At 46.3% G+C, this 16743-nt stretch overlaps 1 protein-coding gene across 1 annotated transcript; it reads left to right on the top strand.

Annotated features, from left to right (window-relative positions):
- The first annotated feature begins 1321 nt into the window (after positions 1-1321).
- Positions 1322-13616, top strand: LOC121957004 (retinoic acid-induced protein 1). The gene is given in 5 exon segments (XM_042505475.1): positions 1322-1486; positions 1489-7899; positions 8098-8191; positions 9156-9205; positions 13540-13616. Coding segments are annotated over 5 exon segments (6675 nt in total). The 5' UTR covers positions 1322-1375; the 3' UTR covers positions 13549-13616.
- The last annotated feature ends 3127 nt before the right edge of the window (positions 13617-16743 follow it).

Below are 16743 nucleotides of genomic sequence, written 5' to 3'. Positions count from 1 at the left end.
GCCGGGATATTGTGCTGGAACCGGCTGACACACACACACGCAGACTCGCAAACACACACACAAGCTCAGTGCTCTGTCTCCAGGTGACTCTGTTCCTTTTATAGAGCAGAGCACTCTCCACCCCTCCTCTCTTCCTTTCTCTTTTGTATGAATTCATAAATACACACACACACACACACACACATGCAGCGGCAGGCAAAAGATTACAGACAAACATAGCCACGTGCACTCACACACTCTTGAAACATACACACCAATGACACACACACACACTCTATGACACCCCTACTGGTGTACTGAAAGCATGCACGCAAACACACACTGTAACACTTCCCCTTGGAGGAAATTGGAGTTTGCATCTGTGCAGGAAGACAGAGAGAAGAGGAAAAGAGGACTCAGTTGAACCTTTTATGAAACGCCGCATCAAAGACAAACCAGTAAATATCGCTTTACATTGTTTGTTTAGGTAATACATTTTAATATCTTTGGAAAAAAAGGGGGTGGCTAAGTCTGGGGATCATATTTGATCCGAAACAATAATAATGCATAATGCATCATACAAAGTCAACTGGAAAGCTACATAGCCACAGTGGATCTGTCAGTGAGTTCAGCGGAGACTCAGTGCTGGTGTTAGGACCCAACATGGAGGCTCTTTAGATGTCATCTTATTGCTTATCGCCTGCTGTGTGTCAACATTTCCCTGGTTTCAATCATGTACCTCATCATATTCGCATACATACACACAGGTGCACAGTTGTTATGGTTATTTATTTATTACAGACAGGGAATTAAGTTCCCACAAACTGCTTTCTCTTTCTCCTTCCGCTCCCAGACATGACAATCACTGCACCAAAGACTGCATCACTAGTCTGCCCCTCCATCTTGAGAGACTGAAACAGATCCTGGGGCCTGCACCATGGAGGGGCCATATTACACACACACACACACACACACACACACTGAAAATAAGTGAAGAAAGAAAGAAAGAAAGAAAGAAAAAGAAACTTTCACAAAGACAAACAAGACTTGGAAAGAGTGCTTTAAAAATCATTAGTCTGTAACATAATTTTTAAATATGTAATTACAATAATTACAAATATATGTGCTCAGGTGTCAAAGATTTGAATATTGTGAAATCTGAAGCAGCACAAAAAAGTGATGTTGCTCCAGGTTTTAAAGAGTTAAAATAGAATTAGACATTGCATATGAAATGTAGAATGGATGAACCTCAGGCTCAATAGCACCAGCCCTCATGATTTTTCTCTCTTTTCTCTCACCCCCTCTTTTCCTGCCTTCAGAACCCCTAACCCCCCTTCCCCCTTTCCCATCTCACCTCACCTCCCCCTCCCATCTCTGGCTACAGACGCAGAGAGTTATGCAGTCCTTCCGTGAGCGCAGCGGTGGTTACCACAGCAACCAACCCTGCTACCAGCAGGAACCCCATGAATTATCCCGCCTGGAGACCTACCGGCAACACCCGCATCACCCCCCCACCCCCAGCACCCGCACCCAGGCCCCGGCCCACATCCAGGCCCGGGCCCAGGGCACACCAGGTCAGGCTATGAGGCTCATTCACTGGCAAACACTACGAGCATGCCTCCAGGAGGAGGGCCGGGAACTGGAGGACCCAAGGACTGTTACAGCCAGCAAGCCTACCCTGGATATCCAGGCAATGGTGGAGGGAATGGGAGTGGAAATGGGGGCTCAGCATCCTCACAGGCAAAGAAATCCTACAGAGGAAGCAAAGTACCCCCACCAAGTCAGCACCTACAGGGTCCTGGGGGCTATAGTAACCACATGGGCCCGGGGAGTTACTCAGCTCAGTATATGAGTGAGGGCCACCTCCAGCAGAAATGGGAGGACTCAGCCCAGTTAGCACAGTATGACCAGGAGATGGTGGGGCGTATGGAGGCTGGCAGTACCCCTGCACCTGGCTCCTCCCAGTATATGGACCAGAACATGCTAGGCCACTCCCAGACTCAGTGCCACCAGCCCTCCACACCTGCCTATACTAGCCCACACCACCAACCCCACCCTTCCAACCCTACTCCTTCTCCTCTCATGTACCCCCAGAGTCACCTGCACTACCCCCAGCACTCGCCCTCTCCTTCGCCATACATGGAAAAGTGCAGCCCTATGCCCCATTGCTACAAAGGTTACAACATACCCCCCAATTCCCAGTATGGCAGACAAATGAGCAGTCACAGCAATCTGAAACAGGGAGGTTACAGGTCAACCCAGAACAGCTATGGCTACCAGCAGCCTCCCTCCCGAGGTTACGAGCAGCAGCCCCCTTTACAGGCCATGACCAACCCCCAGGAGCCCCACCCTAAATATCAACACTACAGCCAACCCCAACAAAACTACTGCCTCTCTGAGCTGTCCGTCAGATCCCCAGAACAGTATTATCAGACTTGTAGCCCCTCCTCAAGCCACTCCCCTGCACGGTCTGTAGGACGCTCCCCTTCATACAGCTCCACCCCATCACCACTAATGACCAATCCAGAGTCATTCCAGTACGGCCAACCTCCCATGACCCCTGGGGCTGCCTCCTCCTCTTCATCCTCTTCAGCTGGTATGCAGGAGCAAGCAAGTACCAACACCATGTTGATGCCCCCGCGCTCACATCCTTCACCCAATGTGTCCCATGCAGCCCCCCACAGCTATACTACCACACCACAGGTCCCCACCATGAAAGAACGCTTCTCGGAGAAGCTGTTGTCGAATCCTAGCTTGTGGAGCCTGAACGCCCTCACCTCTCAGGTAGAGAACATCTCTAATAATGTCCAGCAGCTGCTGCTGTCGGAGGCCCTGGTGGCCGGCAAGAAAGGCGGTAAGCGCAGCAGTGGTGGGAGCAACAGCAGTGTGGGAAGTGGAGCATCTGCCAAAAAGGGTGAGGAGTACAAAAGTCCTCCATATCCAGATGGTGGTAGTGTTGGTGGAGGCCCCATACAAGATCCGTACTCCACCCCACAGCACCAGCCAATGCCCATGGAGCTGCACGAGGGAGGCTACTCCAGCAGCAGTGATGAGCCACTGGAGAGGGGCTACTACTACTGTGGCCAGGGCAGAAGTCCAGCACAGGCCCCCAATAACACACAACTCAGCCTAGACACAGCCTCTTCATGCTCCATGACATCTCCAGATGACATGTCAACAAGGTCTGGGGACTCAGGTCTGCACAACCTTACACCTGACCCTACCAGATGTCAGTCAGGGCAGGGAGGAGACGGTATGAGTACTCCAGTGAAAAGCATTGGTGATGAGAGGTCTCCTACAAGCATCACAATCCCAAGTCCTATGAAACAAGAAAGAGACTCCCCTTCAGATATACAGCATATCAATGAGCCTGTGAAAGAGAATTTTGAAGAATCAGCCTGGACAGAGAAATCGGCTGAGAAAGAGGAGGTGTCAACAGATAAAACTTCTGACCTTGAGAGAGATTCAGACACAACTAAAGTTACTAAAAATCTGGAAAAATGGTCAGATGAAGAGAAATGCCCAGCTCTCTACAGCAAAGTAAATGAAGAGGTGACCGAAAAAAGCTATTGCTATAAGGAGACTGAGTACCAAGAGGTTCAGAGCAAATATGATCCCGATGCACGAGACTCAGTTGAACAGTCCCCAGCAGCTCTCTCTGACTCCAGCCACAAAGAACACTTTGGCCAAGAGATGAAATCAGAGGCATTTAAATCTGAGTCTCCAACTGCATCTGAGAGCTCAGTGAAAACATTGCCTTTCATTTCTAGGGGTGACCTTGAACAAGATCAATATTCGACAGAAAAAGAGGACAGCTCAGAGAACACCTCTCCACCCCCCCAAGTTGAGACCTTGGATGAGAGCAACTCAGACAAGAGAGAGAGCAGAGATGAGGAGGACGAAGAGGAGGGGGAGGAGGAGAGGGACAGACAGGAGGAGGCAGATGAAGAGGAAGAAATACAGAAACAACAACATTCTCTCTCCCCTCCTCTGTCTGCAGAGGCTGAGGAGGAACTGAGGGAGGGGGAGAAAGTGTCATCGACTGAGGAGCGCATGAATAACAGAGATGGGCCGGAGAAGCCTCCAGGAGATCTCTGCAGCAGGACAGAGAGTCAAACTACTGAGCTCCATACTGACAGCGAGCCTGCAGGGGCGCCTGCTCATCCGAATGCAGCAGCAGTAACAGCAGCAGCAGATGCTTCCGAACGGGAGTCAGCCATCGGTGACACTGCTCCTCAGCCTCAGTCTGCAATGCCCGTGTTCTCCGCTCTCAATGACAAGACGACACCTCCATCTCAGTCCAGGGATCATATCGATCACAGTGATGCTAAAGTGCTGGAGCCAGACTCTCCTCAGCTACCAGGGAAGTCGATACTTCCTTCAGCTCCTTCCTGGGCAGACACTCCACCCTCGCCCAAAAAAGGCGACGAGGACATGGAGCCTGGCATCAGCTGCGCCAGTGCTGTGACCCCTTTGGCCAAGCCAGAACCTGTGGCCCCATCTGCTCAGCCTAGGGCATTTGGACGTAAGCATGCCAGGGGCAGAAGAAGAATCATGCATTCAGGTGTTGGAATCAGGCGACAGCTAAGTTTGGAGAGGGAGGGGGAAAAGGAAGAGGAAGGAGCCCCGTCGCCTACTCAGAAACCCTGCATGCCTCCAAGCAAAACTGTGCTATTCTCAGATCAAACGGAACTAGCTCATCAGGAATCTATTGTGAGCCAGACTCCCAAAATGCTAACTGATGGTTTTCGTTCCAGAATGTGCACTCGCTCATTCAACGCACCAGACCTGCCACCCAAAGTGGAGCCTCATGTGAAGAGAAAACCAGGTCCAAAACCAGGACCAAAGCCTGGGCTCAAACCAGGGCCAAAACCTGGACCAAAACCAGGTCCGAAACCAGGAGCAAAGCCGGGTCCAAAACCAGGGCCTAAGCCTGGCCTAAAGCCTGGACCAAAGCCTGGGCCAAAACCTGGATCAAAGCCAGGACCAAAACCAGGTCCAAAACCTGTGCCAAATGAACCAGAGCTGCCCCTGAAAATTGAGACTCTTGTGAAACGAAAACCGGGACCCAAACCAGGCTCAAAGCCTGGGCCAAAACCTGGTCCAAAACCTGGATCCAAACCTGGACCAAAGCCTGGTCCAAAACCAGCTCTAAAACCAGGTCCCAAACCAGGACCTAAGCCTGGGCCCAAGCCTGCAGACGTTTTGCCCCCCGAAGAACCTGCACCCATCAAGGCCTCAGTGGGTCGCCCCAAAGGCTCAGTTTCTAAAGCAAAGCTGGTACAACAAGAAGAAACCATTCAAGCTTTGACAGGACCTCAAATCAGGGGCAGGAAGAGCCCAAAAGCCACAATATCGCAAGTGAACCAGGATGTAAAAGCAGTAAACCAGGAAGAAAAACAAGCAAACCATGAGGTTAAGGCACCAGAGAAGGAGAGTAAAAACATGGTGTTAAGATCCAGAAAGCCCTCACAAGAAAAACTGTCAAAAGAAAAAGAAAAAATTACAGTGGAATATATTATACCCCAGACGCTAACAGAAATTAAAGACACTGATGATTCTCAAAAAGTAGAGGGGCCTTTTGCTGTGGAACAAACTCAAAGTCCCATTCCCAAAGCAGTCAAAAACACAGATGTTCCCACAGAGCCACCTGCACCACCGGCCCCACCAGTCCCAACTGAGGAAAAGATATCACTTCCATTAAAACGGAAAGCGAGTCCAGAGCCTCCTACGACACCAGTAAAGAAAAAGAGGGGTCCAAAACCCAAACCAAAAGCCTTACCACCTCAACCTCCTCTGCTGGAACAGGTTGTCTCTACAGCTAAAGAGAAGAGTGTCCGGGGCCCCAAAAGAAAGCGGGGGCCACCCAAGAAAGCCTCTGTGGTCACTTCCCTACCCAAAGACACTCCTTCTAACATCAGTGAACTAACTGACATGACTAGTGATGTGCCTGTGGTGCCTCCTCAATGCCCCACTAAAACAAAAGTTCTCCCACCACGCAAAGGAAGAGGACAGAAATATGAGGCCATGGTGCAGAAAATTACATCTCCTAGCTCAAAAAAACACCTCCCGATACCTCAGATAGACAGCAATCTAACTGATGATGTGACAGCCAAGGCTTTGCCTCAACATGTCTTAAAGGAAGGTGAGCCATCTATTCTAATAAATAGCACTGAGATGATAGAGGAAGAAGTGAAAAGTATAGAGTCTACACAAGAAGGAGCAGTGAAAAAAAAGGAGATGGCACAAGAAAGAGAAAAGAATGAGGTGAGTCAAGTGGCATCATCACCAGAAGAGATGAAACATGTGATGGAAGAAGAGGATGTAAATAAGGAGGAGACAAGACAAGAAAAAAATAAACCAGGGGCACAGCAGGATGTCAAAGCTGACAAGGTTCGGAGCTCAACAGAGACCCCAGTAGAAGCTCCTGAAGAGGGGAAAAAAGAGGATTCCGAAGATGTATCTTCTGCTACCACGAAGTCTGCCAGAACTAAAAGGAAGAGATGGGCCATGGTGGAGAGCACAGACGCTTCTGTAGTTGCCTTGGAAGCAGGAAGCTTAATAGTTACAACACCAAGACTAGCCAAGCAGAGGGCCATTAAAAACAACCATGAGATGCACCTAAAACAGAGAAGAAAGAAGAGAAAAGGCCAAGTCCCTCTAGAAGTAATAGAGACAGTCGAGGAGACAAATATTGAAACAACACAACAACAACAACAACAAGAGAAGGTAACCCCAACAGAGTCCACAGTACCTCTGCCAATCAGCCCAGATGAGATCACAGAGCCCCCCCAGGTTCCCAGCACAGAACTCATTCAGAAACCTCGGAGAGGCAGGAAACCATCTGCAAATCCAACCAAGAGGAAACAAGGCAAACCCTCATCAGAGCAGATTCCTGGCAAGCCAATGAAGGTCCACAAAAAGCCTGGGCCAAAACCTGGGATGAAAGATGCCATGGAGGTTATTGAGGCTGTAGTAAGGGCTGCAGGATGTGAACGAGATGAAAAAGAGGAGAGAGAAAAGGAGGACATGGAGAGAAGGGAAAGAGAAAAGAAAGAAAACCCAGACACATGTATCGTGGGTCCTGTAGTAACTGTATCAGAAAAACGAACTGAGATCATTTCTGTGAAAAGAATCAGGCGCAAACCAGTCCATCAAAATTCAAAATTGTCTTTTTGTCCATATGTACGCATTAACAACTCCAGAGACTTTTCCTCTTGGTGTGCCATAGTCAACAAGCCCGAGGATGCAGTAATATTTCAGAGACGTAGAAAAAAGGGCATACTCAGAATGAGGAATCCTTTCACAGTTGCAAAGGTAGTGCCGTACACTGCTGCCATGCTACAAGGACCTTTGGTAAACAGAATTCTAACTGACAGGTGTCTTACATGCTGCCTGTGTGGGAAGCCAGCAAATTACAGAGACCTGGGCGATTTGTGCGGACCCTACTACACAGAGGATGGCGTTCCGCGGAAAATTCTGACGATCGGGCAGACACAATCCCTCAGGGAAGAGTCGCAGAAAATCAATGAAAACAAAAGTAGTGAAGAACCAAGCGACTCCTCAAAGAACGAGGGCGAGGGCAGCACAGACACGTCCACTCAAGAGGGCAGCAGTAGCCGATACCATCATTGGCGCCACCGGCGGGCAGAGAGAACAGAGAGAATGGGTCAAGAGGGTGGTCCAAGAAGGTTAACTCTCCGAGAGAGGTTCAGGAGGATGAAGCAGCTCCAGGCCATCAGCTCAGGGGCCTCAAGTAACCAAGAGGGGGGTGACAGTATGTTCCAAAGGCTACAGTGGGAGGCAGAGGCTAAGGAGCACTGGGCCCATGAAAACTGTGCCATCTGGACCAAGGGGGTAATTATGGTAGCTGGGAGGCTATACGGACTGAGGGAGGCTGCCAACAACTCAGCCAAAACGGTACGACGAAAATTATCAGTCTTTTTTGAAAAGTGTGCTTGCTTATGGAAGTTAAGAGAGATACTGCGCTGCTTCTTTGAGAGACTGACGCTAACTTTCCTCTTTTTTCCCTCTCTATCTCTATGTCCCTCTATCGGTCAATTTGTTTGTTTCTTTATTGGTCTCGGTCCATATGTCCGTCTGTCTGACTAACCCCAGAGCTGCTACAAGTGCCAGATTGTGGGGGCGTCCCTCAGCTGCTGTTGGAGAGGCTGCTCTCATAAATACCACTATGTCTGCGCCAAAGAGATAGGTAAGAGACCACAGCGAGTGGAGGAAGAGCGCAACAAGGGATGAAAGGGGGAGAAAAGCTGGGGAGAGGGAGGAGAAACGAGGAGGGAAAGTGGGAATGGGAAATTGAACGTGGGTTTAGAGGGCAATGGGGAGGGGCACAAATAAGGCAGGTAGAGAAAAAGAAGAAAAATGAAAGGAGCGGGAAGAAAGCCAGGGGAGGGGAAGCGGATGTGGGTAAAATGAGAGAAGGAAAATGCATCAAGAAGTAACATTATTGAGTGCAAGAAGAGATGTCTGAGAGTGCTAGGGGAGAGCAAAAGAGGAAAGGAGGGAGGGAAAAGAGGCAGTGAGCCTTGAATAAAGGGGATGATGAGAGGAAAGTGGGACCCTGGAGTGTACAGGAGGGAGAGGGGGAAGAGATAGAGGGAGGAGGGTGTGTATGTGTGCGTATTGACCACAACCCCTGTGGCTCTGTCCATCCATTCTGCTGTCTGGGGACTGAATGTGCATGAGTGTGTGTTTGCATGTGTGCCTTCCTGCTGGCTCAAATGCTTCCCTATGTGCGTCTTACAAGCACGTTCTCTTCAATGCTTGCTTGCATGTGTGTGAGTGTGTCCCTGGTCGTTGTTGTAAATATAAGTGAGTGTCTCTGTGTCAGCACATGTGTTGTATGGCTTCCCCTTACGTTACCTCATGCCAAGGAAGTACAGTATAAGGATTAGAAGGCCTGCCACGTCTGCCTAGCCAGCACAGGGAGCAGAGCAAGACCCTTTTTAATCCTGCTGAGTGCAACAGCCATATCTGACTGCCTGCCTGCATCGCAACTCATCCACTCAGCCTCTCTCTTTCTTCTGTTGCTCGCTATCCCTCTCGTTCTTGCTCATTTTTCATTTTAACCCTATCTCTTTGTTTCATACATTGTTATTGTCTATCTGCGACACTGTAGCTTATTCTTTCGCTTTTTCTCTACTTTCTTTGCCCAGGCTGCACATTCCACGAGGATGACTTTTCCATCAAATGTCCTAAACATGAGGTAAGAAAATGAAAACTTATGAATAAATGCATGTCAATCCCTCTATTATACATGTTAAGGGTTTAAAGGCCCAGTGTGTAGGATTTCAAAGTATACATTGGTTGAAATGGAATATAACATAAAATAGTATGTTCTCCCTAGTGTATATCACCTGAAAATAAGAAATTGCGGTGTTTTCGTTACCTTAGAATGAGACGTTTATATATATACCTCGTTCACGGAGTCCGCCACGTTGCACCAAAATGTTTCTGCAGTAGCCTAGGATGAACAAACCAAACACTGGCTCCAGATAGGGCCATTCAAGTTCTTTTAGTCCCTCTGCAACAGAGCCAAACAGCATTGGAAAAACACATTTTTTTAACATAAAACTGATTCACTCAGTTTTTCTTACTGATTTAAATTGCCAGGTTTGTTTGTTTTGGTGCGGAGGAGACCTCTGCAGATAATTCTGCTCCTGGTAAAAACCTCCAGAATGTCTAGATCTTAAGTTAACAGAGAAAAAAGGTGAGCACACATTAGCAGGTGCTGGGCTAGTAGCCCATCTGCGACAAGCCAAACAGCATCGGAAAAACACAGATTTTAACAAGAAACTGCTTCATGCAGAGTTTTTACTTGTTTAAATCACTGGATCTGTTTGTTTTTGGAGAGGAAGAGATCCTCACGGATAATGTGGCTCATGGCAAAAACTCCCAAACAATGGACACTGAAGGAACTCTGATCAGGAGAAGTTTCAACTGGTTTCATCTGCAATCCCAACTGCTAGATGCAATAGATCCTGCACACTGCTCCTTATATATATTTAACCAAATGATTACTGCACCCTGCTTTAACAGAGTCATGCATTTAAGAAAAGAGGGAGGAATATGCGCCGACATGATTTGGTATCTCCCAGGATAACAATCTCAGCCATTTTCATGTATGTTTTTGTGTGCGCAGGTTTGTGTCCCCATTAGAACATTTAAGTCTCTCCGCTCCAACAACCGCTGTGCATTTTAATTTTTTTTCCTCCCTCCCTCCCGAACCCTCTCCACGGCACAGAAAAAAATTTAGTTCACACATTGCTGTCACAAGCAGCAGCACCGTGGCTGGATAGATGATACAGTGCAGAACAGAAAACACAATTGTCAGCTCTTGTAAAACAGAGAAAGGCTCAAAGGCGGAAACACGAGGGTTCAGGCTGGTGTTCATTGTGCACTTGTATCAAGTACCCTATCACGCCAATGCCAAGATGGCCAGGATGTCATCTTGGACTGAATGATATTTTGTTACTGAATCAATATGTACCCAATGACCTTGGCATGCTAAACCCATATCAACTGTCAGTAGCTGTGTAAACACTTTGTCATGTGCCCTTTGTGTATTCCCGTCACTCAACACGCACTGTTATGACTGCAGACCACTGCAATTACAATGGGTCACTGTTTTGGTGTTAATATGAACTCCGCTTCTTTCCTGTAAGAGAGACGCCATCTGGTGGTGATGCATTTACACTGCAGCACAGAGAGGAAGGTCAAACGCAGAGGGAGGGGGGGGGGGAAAAAAGGGAGAGATGCTGACATTCAGCAGGGAGCAGCAGTGCATTGAGGCAGCAGTGGCAGTAGCCACCCTCCCTCCCCTCTCTGCATCTCTCCCTCTCTCGTTCCTGTTCTCCTCTGTGCAGACTGACAGGGATGAAAAGCTGGCTGCTGATCAAAACACCCCACCCGGCATCACTGCCTGCTATCCTCCCCACATGCTCTCCCCACCCTTTCTCTCTCTCACTCTCTCCTTCTTGTTATTTCTCTCTTTTTTTCTACTCTGTACCCCTTATTTTTGCTTGTGCGCTTCCCTGCTGTTCCAGCTCCCTCACTCTGTTCACCTCTCATCTCCTGCAAGCTCCCTTTTTCCATTTTTCTTTCAGTCGTCCTCCCTTCATCCCTCCTCAATCCCTTCCTCCCTCTTTCTCTCTTATCTCCTCTCCCCGCCTCTCCTCACCTCAACTCCCACGTTTGAGAAGCAGAAATAGAGTATGTGAAACAGAGAGAAAAGGAGAGCAAGACACAGAGAGATTGTTGTTAGCGGGCTGAGGCAGAGCTGTCATCAGCTGAGGGATCTGAAGGTCTGTGTGTGTGGGTCTGTGCCGCGCCAATTTACGCTGAGCAGCCTAATCAAAGGGAAGAGCAGACGCACACACACATACACACACAATCACCCCACCCATGGGTCCCCCTCTGAAATTCTCCCTCTTGCCTGCGTTCGCTTGGTTTCAGGGCTGGATCACACATATCGATGTAATCACGCACACATGTTGCCTTCAGCTGTGGCTTCTTTAAAGTGGAGGGACACACACTGTGTGCGTCCACACAGGTTCATTAACAGGTTACCTGTAAGCTCACACACGTAGCGAGCGGGAGACACAGAGAGACAGGCAGGGGGATGAAAAAACAGTTTTGTGCTGCGGCTGAGTGGGAACAAAAGACAAATGGGGGCAGTTACATCAGAGAGCGACAGCACGAAAGAGACAGGGATAGAAAGAGAAAAGAAGGGCAAGAAGAGAGACAGGCAGCACTCGGTGATGGAGAAACTGAGACAAAAACAAGTGAGATTGAAGGTTTAAAAAATACGAGAGTTACTCCAGGGAGGTAAACAGAAAGAGAGGAAGGAAAGAAGGAGAGATAAAAACAGAGAGGGGAGCTGCTGGTCTGAGTCCGGGCCATAGGGAAGAGCAACTGGCAGCTCAGAGAGCAAGACAGAAAGGTTGAACAAGAGATACTGGGGGGCTGCAGAGGAGGATAAGGGGAAAGAAAGCAGTCCAGCACCACCACCTCACCAACGCAATTAGGAGGTGTTCCTGCTGTGTCTTTCACAGCGGAGCTGCTTCACTGGCCAGCTGCAGCCATCTCTCCACTCCTGCACACCGCAGCCAGCTCGGTTTGATGTCTGCAGATCTGCGTAGAAACGCTCACACAAAAACGCATGTGCAGCACATGTGAGCTCCCAGCTGCGGTATACCTGAATGTAGACAACAAGTGCAAATTTGCAGTAGCAGCAACCACGTATGCACGTTGCCTCTTTTTTTTTCTTCCAATTGGCACGAACTGTTAATCAGCTGTCTTTTGGCTCAGGACCAATCTTTTCACAAAATCTTGGGAAAATCTGTGAATCCATCTGAAACTTTTGTGCCTTTTTGCAATAGTCAACTGATCTCCCACCCGGCAGACCAAACGACAGATTGAGCAAGAGAACCGCTGGTCACAGCTAAAAGTGCTCATATTCTGCAATGAAGCAGTCACAGAGGCCCATCGCCTACATATGAAGATGGATGACACATCTGAACTTACCCGCTGCGATCTTGCGCTGGTGACATCATTTGGAACCAGACTGCACAGTAGCGATTATTGGCTTCCCACACATACATCCATCCAACCAACTGTGAGCGGCGCCATGGACTGAGAGAGCACTGATTGGCACCTACGGCTGTAAATCATGATTCCAAACTACCTCTGTATCGCACTGAATAACTAAAACCAAACTTATCAAACACTTTAACAAACATGACAGAAAACAACTTATGAAAAAATAATTGATGTGTATTTTGAGTTTTCAATTTGGCCCATGTCCCATCTACTAACATGGCGGGGGCGGGATTTATCACAGCCAACCACCAAGGGGATTTCGAAATGTTTTGGCTTCACTTTTGGGGGAGCTGTCATGTTGTCTCTTTATATACAGTCTACACTCTGGCTAAGGGCGCAGATTTCATTCATACACTGTATGTGGTAACTTTTAAAAAAGGGGGTTTGGGGATCCTCTGCTAGAAAATTTGGAGCCTCAAACACTACATTTGTTGCTTGCTGGAGAATTTTTATGCAACAACTTGTGCATTTTCTGCATCAATTTTTGGTTTAAATGTCTTTAAGTTGGTCAAAATAAAATTAACGTCCTTTGGTACTTTTATGTTGGTTTTTTTTATGGGACAAATGTACATTGTAAATATTTGGGGGGCACCATCAAAGATTAGATTACAGATTATTTTACAGCTCAGTCTTAAACAAAATATTCTGCCTTCTTTCCCAAATTTGAGCAAGGAAATCTGCAACAAACAATGTTCCCTTTCTGAAGCACAAGTCAATTTTTTCATCCAACCAAAAGAAATCAGCATAAACTGACGACATTTTAGTAAAAGTACATCTCTCAAGTCTTCATAAACAGGGCAGCAAAACAAAAAATGAACCCAACGCTAAATATCACCATGGTCCCACAACAAACAGAGTCTATCCTCCTCTAGAGTGTCATTAAACTTGCCTCTACATGTTTTTGTGACTTGAATGCATCTCTTCTCCCTTTCTCTACAGGACCTGTAAGATATTCCAGTTCATCACCTCCACCACCAACACCACCTCTCAGCCAGGCAAGCACCACCAATCCAGCAAGGCAAACAAAGATGCTGTCCTAACAGCCACCTACACCTAAAAAAAACACCGTGATGACTGATGACGGCACGCCGGCTGGTGGGGCTGGGGGAGGGTAAAAGGCTACATTGAGCTGGAGCTAGGAGCAATACGAACCCTGAAGTATGGCTCCGCAGAGAATAGCTGCTCCCTGAACCCGGCCTGGAAATGTGTTTTCACTACTGAGCCCCTCACTGGAAGGCAGAAGGCAGCGGCACAGTTTAACGGGAGGATAGACTGCGCTTTAGAGACAGTGCGCCTAGAGCCCAGTGCACAGGGGGGCTGTTTGAAATGCAGAGCGAGGAACGTGTGCGTGTGTGTGTGTGTGTGTGTTCTGCCTTCGGATGGGTTGCTATCATATTCAGACACCTGGCGGACACTGATTGGACAGGAGCATCCCTCCAGCTACCTTGTCTGTGGGCCAGGAGGTGAGCGTGCGTGAGTGTGTGTCTGTGCGTGTGTGTGGTAATCACATTGTCATTCTCCAGCCACCATCATCAGTGTGTTATGTGTCTGTGTGAGCGAAGAAGATCATCTCAAATTTCAAGATGTCATTGCATCAGAAAAGCAGCAGCCAACCACTGGATGTACTATCTCAATGTGTTTGTTTGTGTTTAAAAACAAGAGACAAAACGAAACAAAAAAGGAAACTGTACATGATGACGTGCTTTACAGGTTCTAAATATTCTGATATCGAAGAGTTAAGAAAAAAAACGGACGCAGTATTTTAATATAATGCTCTTATCTTCGGAGATGTATTTTGATGTGCATTATGACTATACGACATCATTGCGTCACCCTTGGTATATGTCAGGCTTTGTGTTATTCAGAAATTAAAAAAGATAAAAAAAAAAAAAATAAATCCATCTCACCTGTGTGCACATTCAATATGTACAGTAGACGACGTCATCACTCGACAGGTTGCAGATCAGGGCTCCAAGGGTCCAACCGGGAGTAAGGTCATCTCACTTCATATCTATGTACAGTTCAGAAGTATTACTGTTAAACATTGCCATGATGTATGATTATTTCACCTACCACAGCAGCGCAGAAAGACAAACATTCAACTCAGATCTCATAACACACCTGTCTGTGTATCTCAAATGTAGCCTCTTTCACTCTTCCATGCTATGTAACAGCGCCCCGCACAGGGTGGCAGTTTAAGTACTGGTCATATCAAAATGAGACATATTTAAGTATTAGAGCATAAAAGAAAGTGCAAAAACTCCACACCAAACGTTCTCTTTTATGAAGCTCATTATTTAATGGTGTATATAAGTATTTGATGCTGTTTAAATGTAAGATGTGATGTACTAATATAATTGTGTATAGTATTTCCTAGAGATGTTTATTTTCTATAAAATGGAATATGTTATTGCTTATAAAATGTTATTAAAAGAATCCATTGATGAAAAAAATAAGGACCTTTTTTGGGAATGTCACTTGTCATAAGTTGGAGCATGCCGTTTTATTGATTTTCATGTCTATTTGTTTGGAATCGATGACACAGCATCACTTTGTTTGAAATGTTTTTTGTAACGCCAATGTTAAATATACCAGCACCTTTCAATGCTGCTATGACCAACGCCTGCTCTTTTTGTCTTTACTGAACGCGCACTGACATTGACACACTGGAGACACAGTTTGGATCAGGATATTTTCTGTGCTCGCCAACCACAATGCAGTAGTGTAGTGGAGGGTATACTCAGGAATACCTACTTTTTCTAGCTGGTTACAGTATACCCACCTATCAGCCAAAAAGCCATTGTAAAGTATTCCCACTTTCTTCCTATGTAACCTATCCAGCTAGTAGTACACCTCACTACACCACTGCCACAATGAGACAAATAAGTAAAATCTTGCACTATCATAACCATATTAACACATCCCATTATTACAGTCACATTTCAAAGCTTCCAATGTGAAATTAATAAAAAATGTTTGGTATTTAATTTTAGAAAAAAAGCTACATTACAGACAATTATGGCATCCCTGCCTTAAAAAAAAACAGCAAAGTGTGTTCTGGCATCGTTTTTGATGGTTTAGCTGGTCATACCAGCTTATGATGGTCACTCTAGCTGGTTTAGTTGAAGTTCCTGTAAATTCAAACCAAATCAATATCCTTGAGTGTGGAGAAGTAACAGTGTAATGAGGAGTAAGTATGAAAAGCAAAGGGCATAAATCAGTGAAGTCATGTCAAGTCATGTCTGTCATGTTTTATGCATAAAGATAAATGTGCCAGCTTGCAAGACTGGTCACACCAGCATGTCAGACCATCAAAGACCAGCAAGAACTGGGTCAGGACCAGCTAAAACCAGCTAAAACTAGCTATAACTAGCTAACTTTTAGCTCTTTTTTTACCAGCAGGGATTAACTGTTGGCCTTTGTTTACATAAACTTTGAGAACATAATTAAGTTTGGAAAACACAGATTTATTTATTCATTTGTAAAAACTTTTTGCAAGAATTTTAATACATTTTACATGTAAGCAGGTGACCTACTTTAGGGATACTTAATATTCCAGCGTGTAGGGTTTAGGAGGTATTTTGGTAGAAATGGGATATAACAAAATAAGTAAGCTTTCATTAGTGTACAATTACCTGAAAATAAGAAGTGTTTTTCTTACCTTGAAGCCACGTTCACCGCCATGTTTCAAGTTTTTTCGCGTCGGCCACCGTAGTTAGGAGACAATTTGCAACGAACCGAACAGCGTCGAGAAATCACGAAAATCACCGATTTTTAACGTAAAACAGCTTTATTTAGTGTTTTTTTTTACCCGTTTTGATCACTTTATCTGTTTGTTTTGGTGAGAAAGAAACCTCTGAATGAATTACAGCCAGAAGTTTCAGCTGGTCGCAATCTGCAACCCTCCCTGCAAACTGCCCCTAAGGGACTGTTCTTTATTTATCACAGGATATGGGTGGCAGTGGTGTGACTTTTTGTTTGTTTTTGTTTTAATCCTCCCCGAGGTTACAATTATTTTTTTCCTTGAGCCTCCTTAAGTGATGAGGGGAAATACATAAACCTTCATCCACAATAAATTAGTTGTTAGATTTTTAAAAACTACCCTTTGATGTGTGAAAGGTAAAAGTTAAAGACACATTTCTG

This window comes from Plectropomus leopardus, chromosome 17 (assembly GCF_008729295.1).
Source record: "Plectropomus leopardus isolate mb chromosome 17, YSFRI_Pleo_2.0, whole genome shotgun sequence".
Lineage (NCBI taxonomy): Eukaryota > Metazoa > Chordata > Actinopteri > Perciformes > Serranidae > Plectropomus > Plectropomus leopardus.
This window is presented reverse-complemented; position numbering and strand designations above follow the sequence as displayed.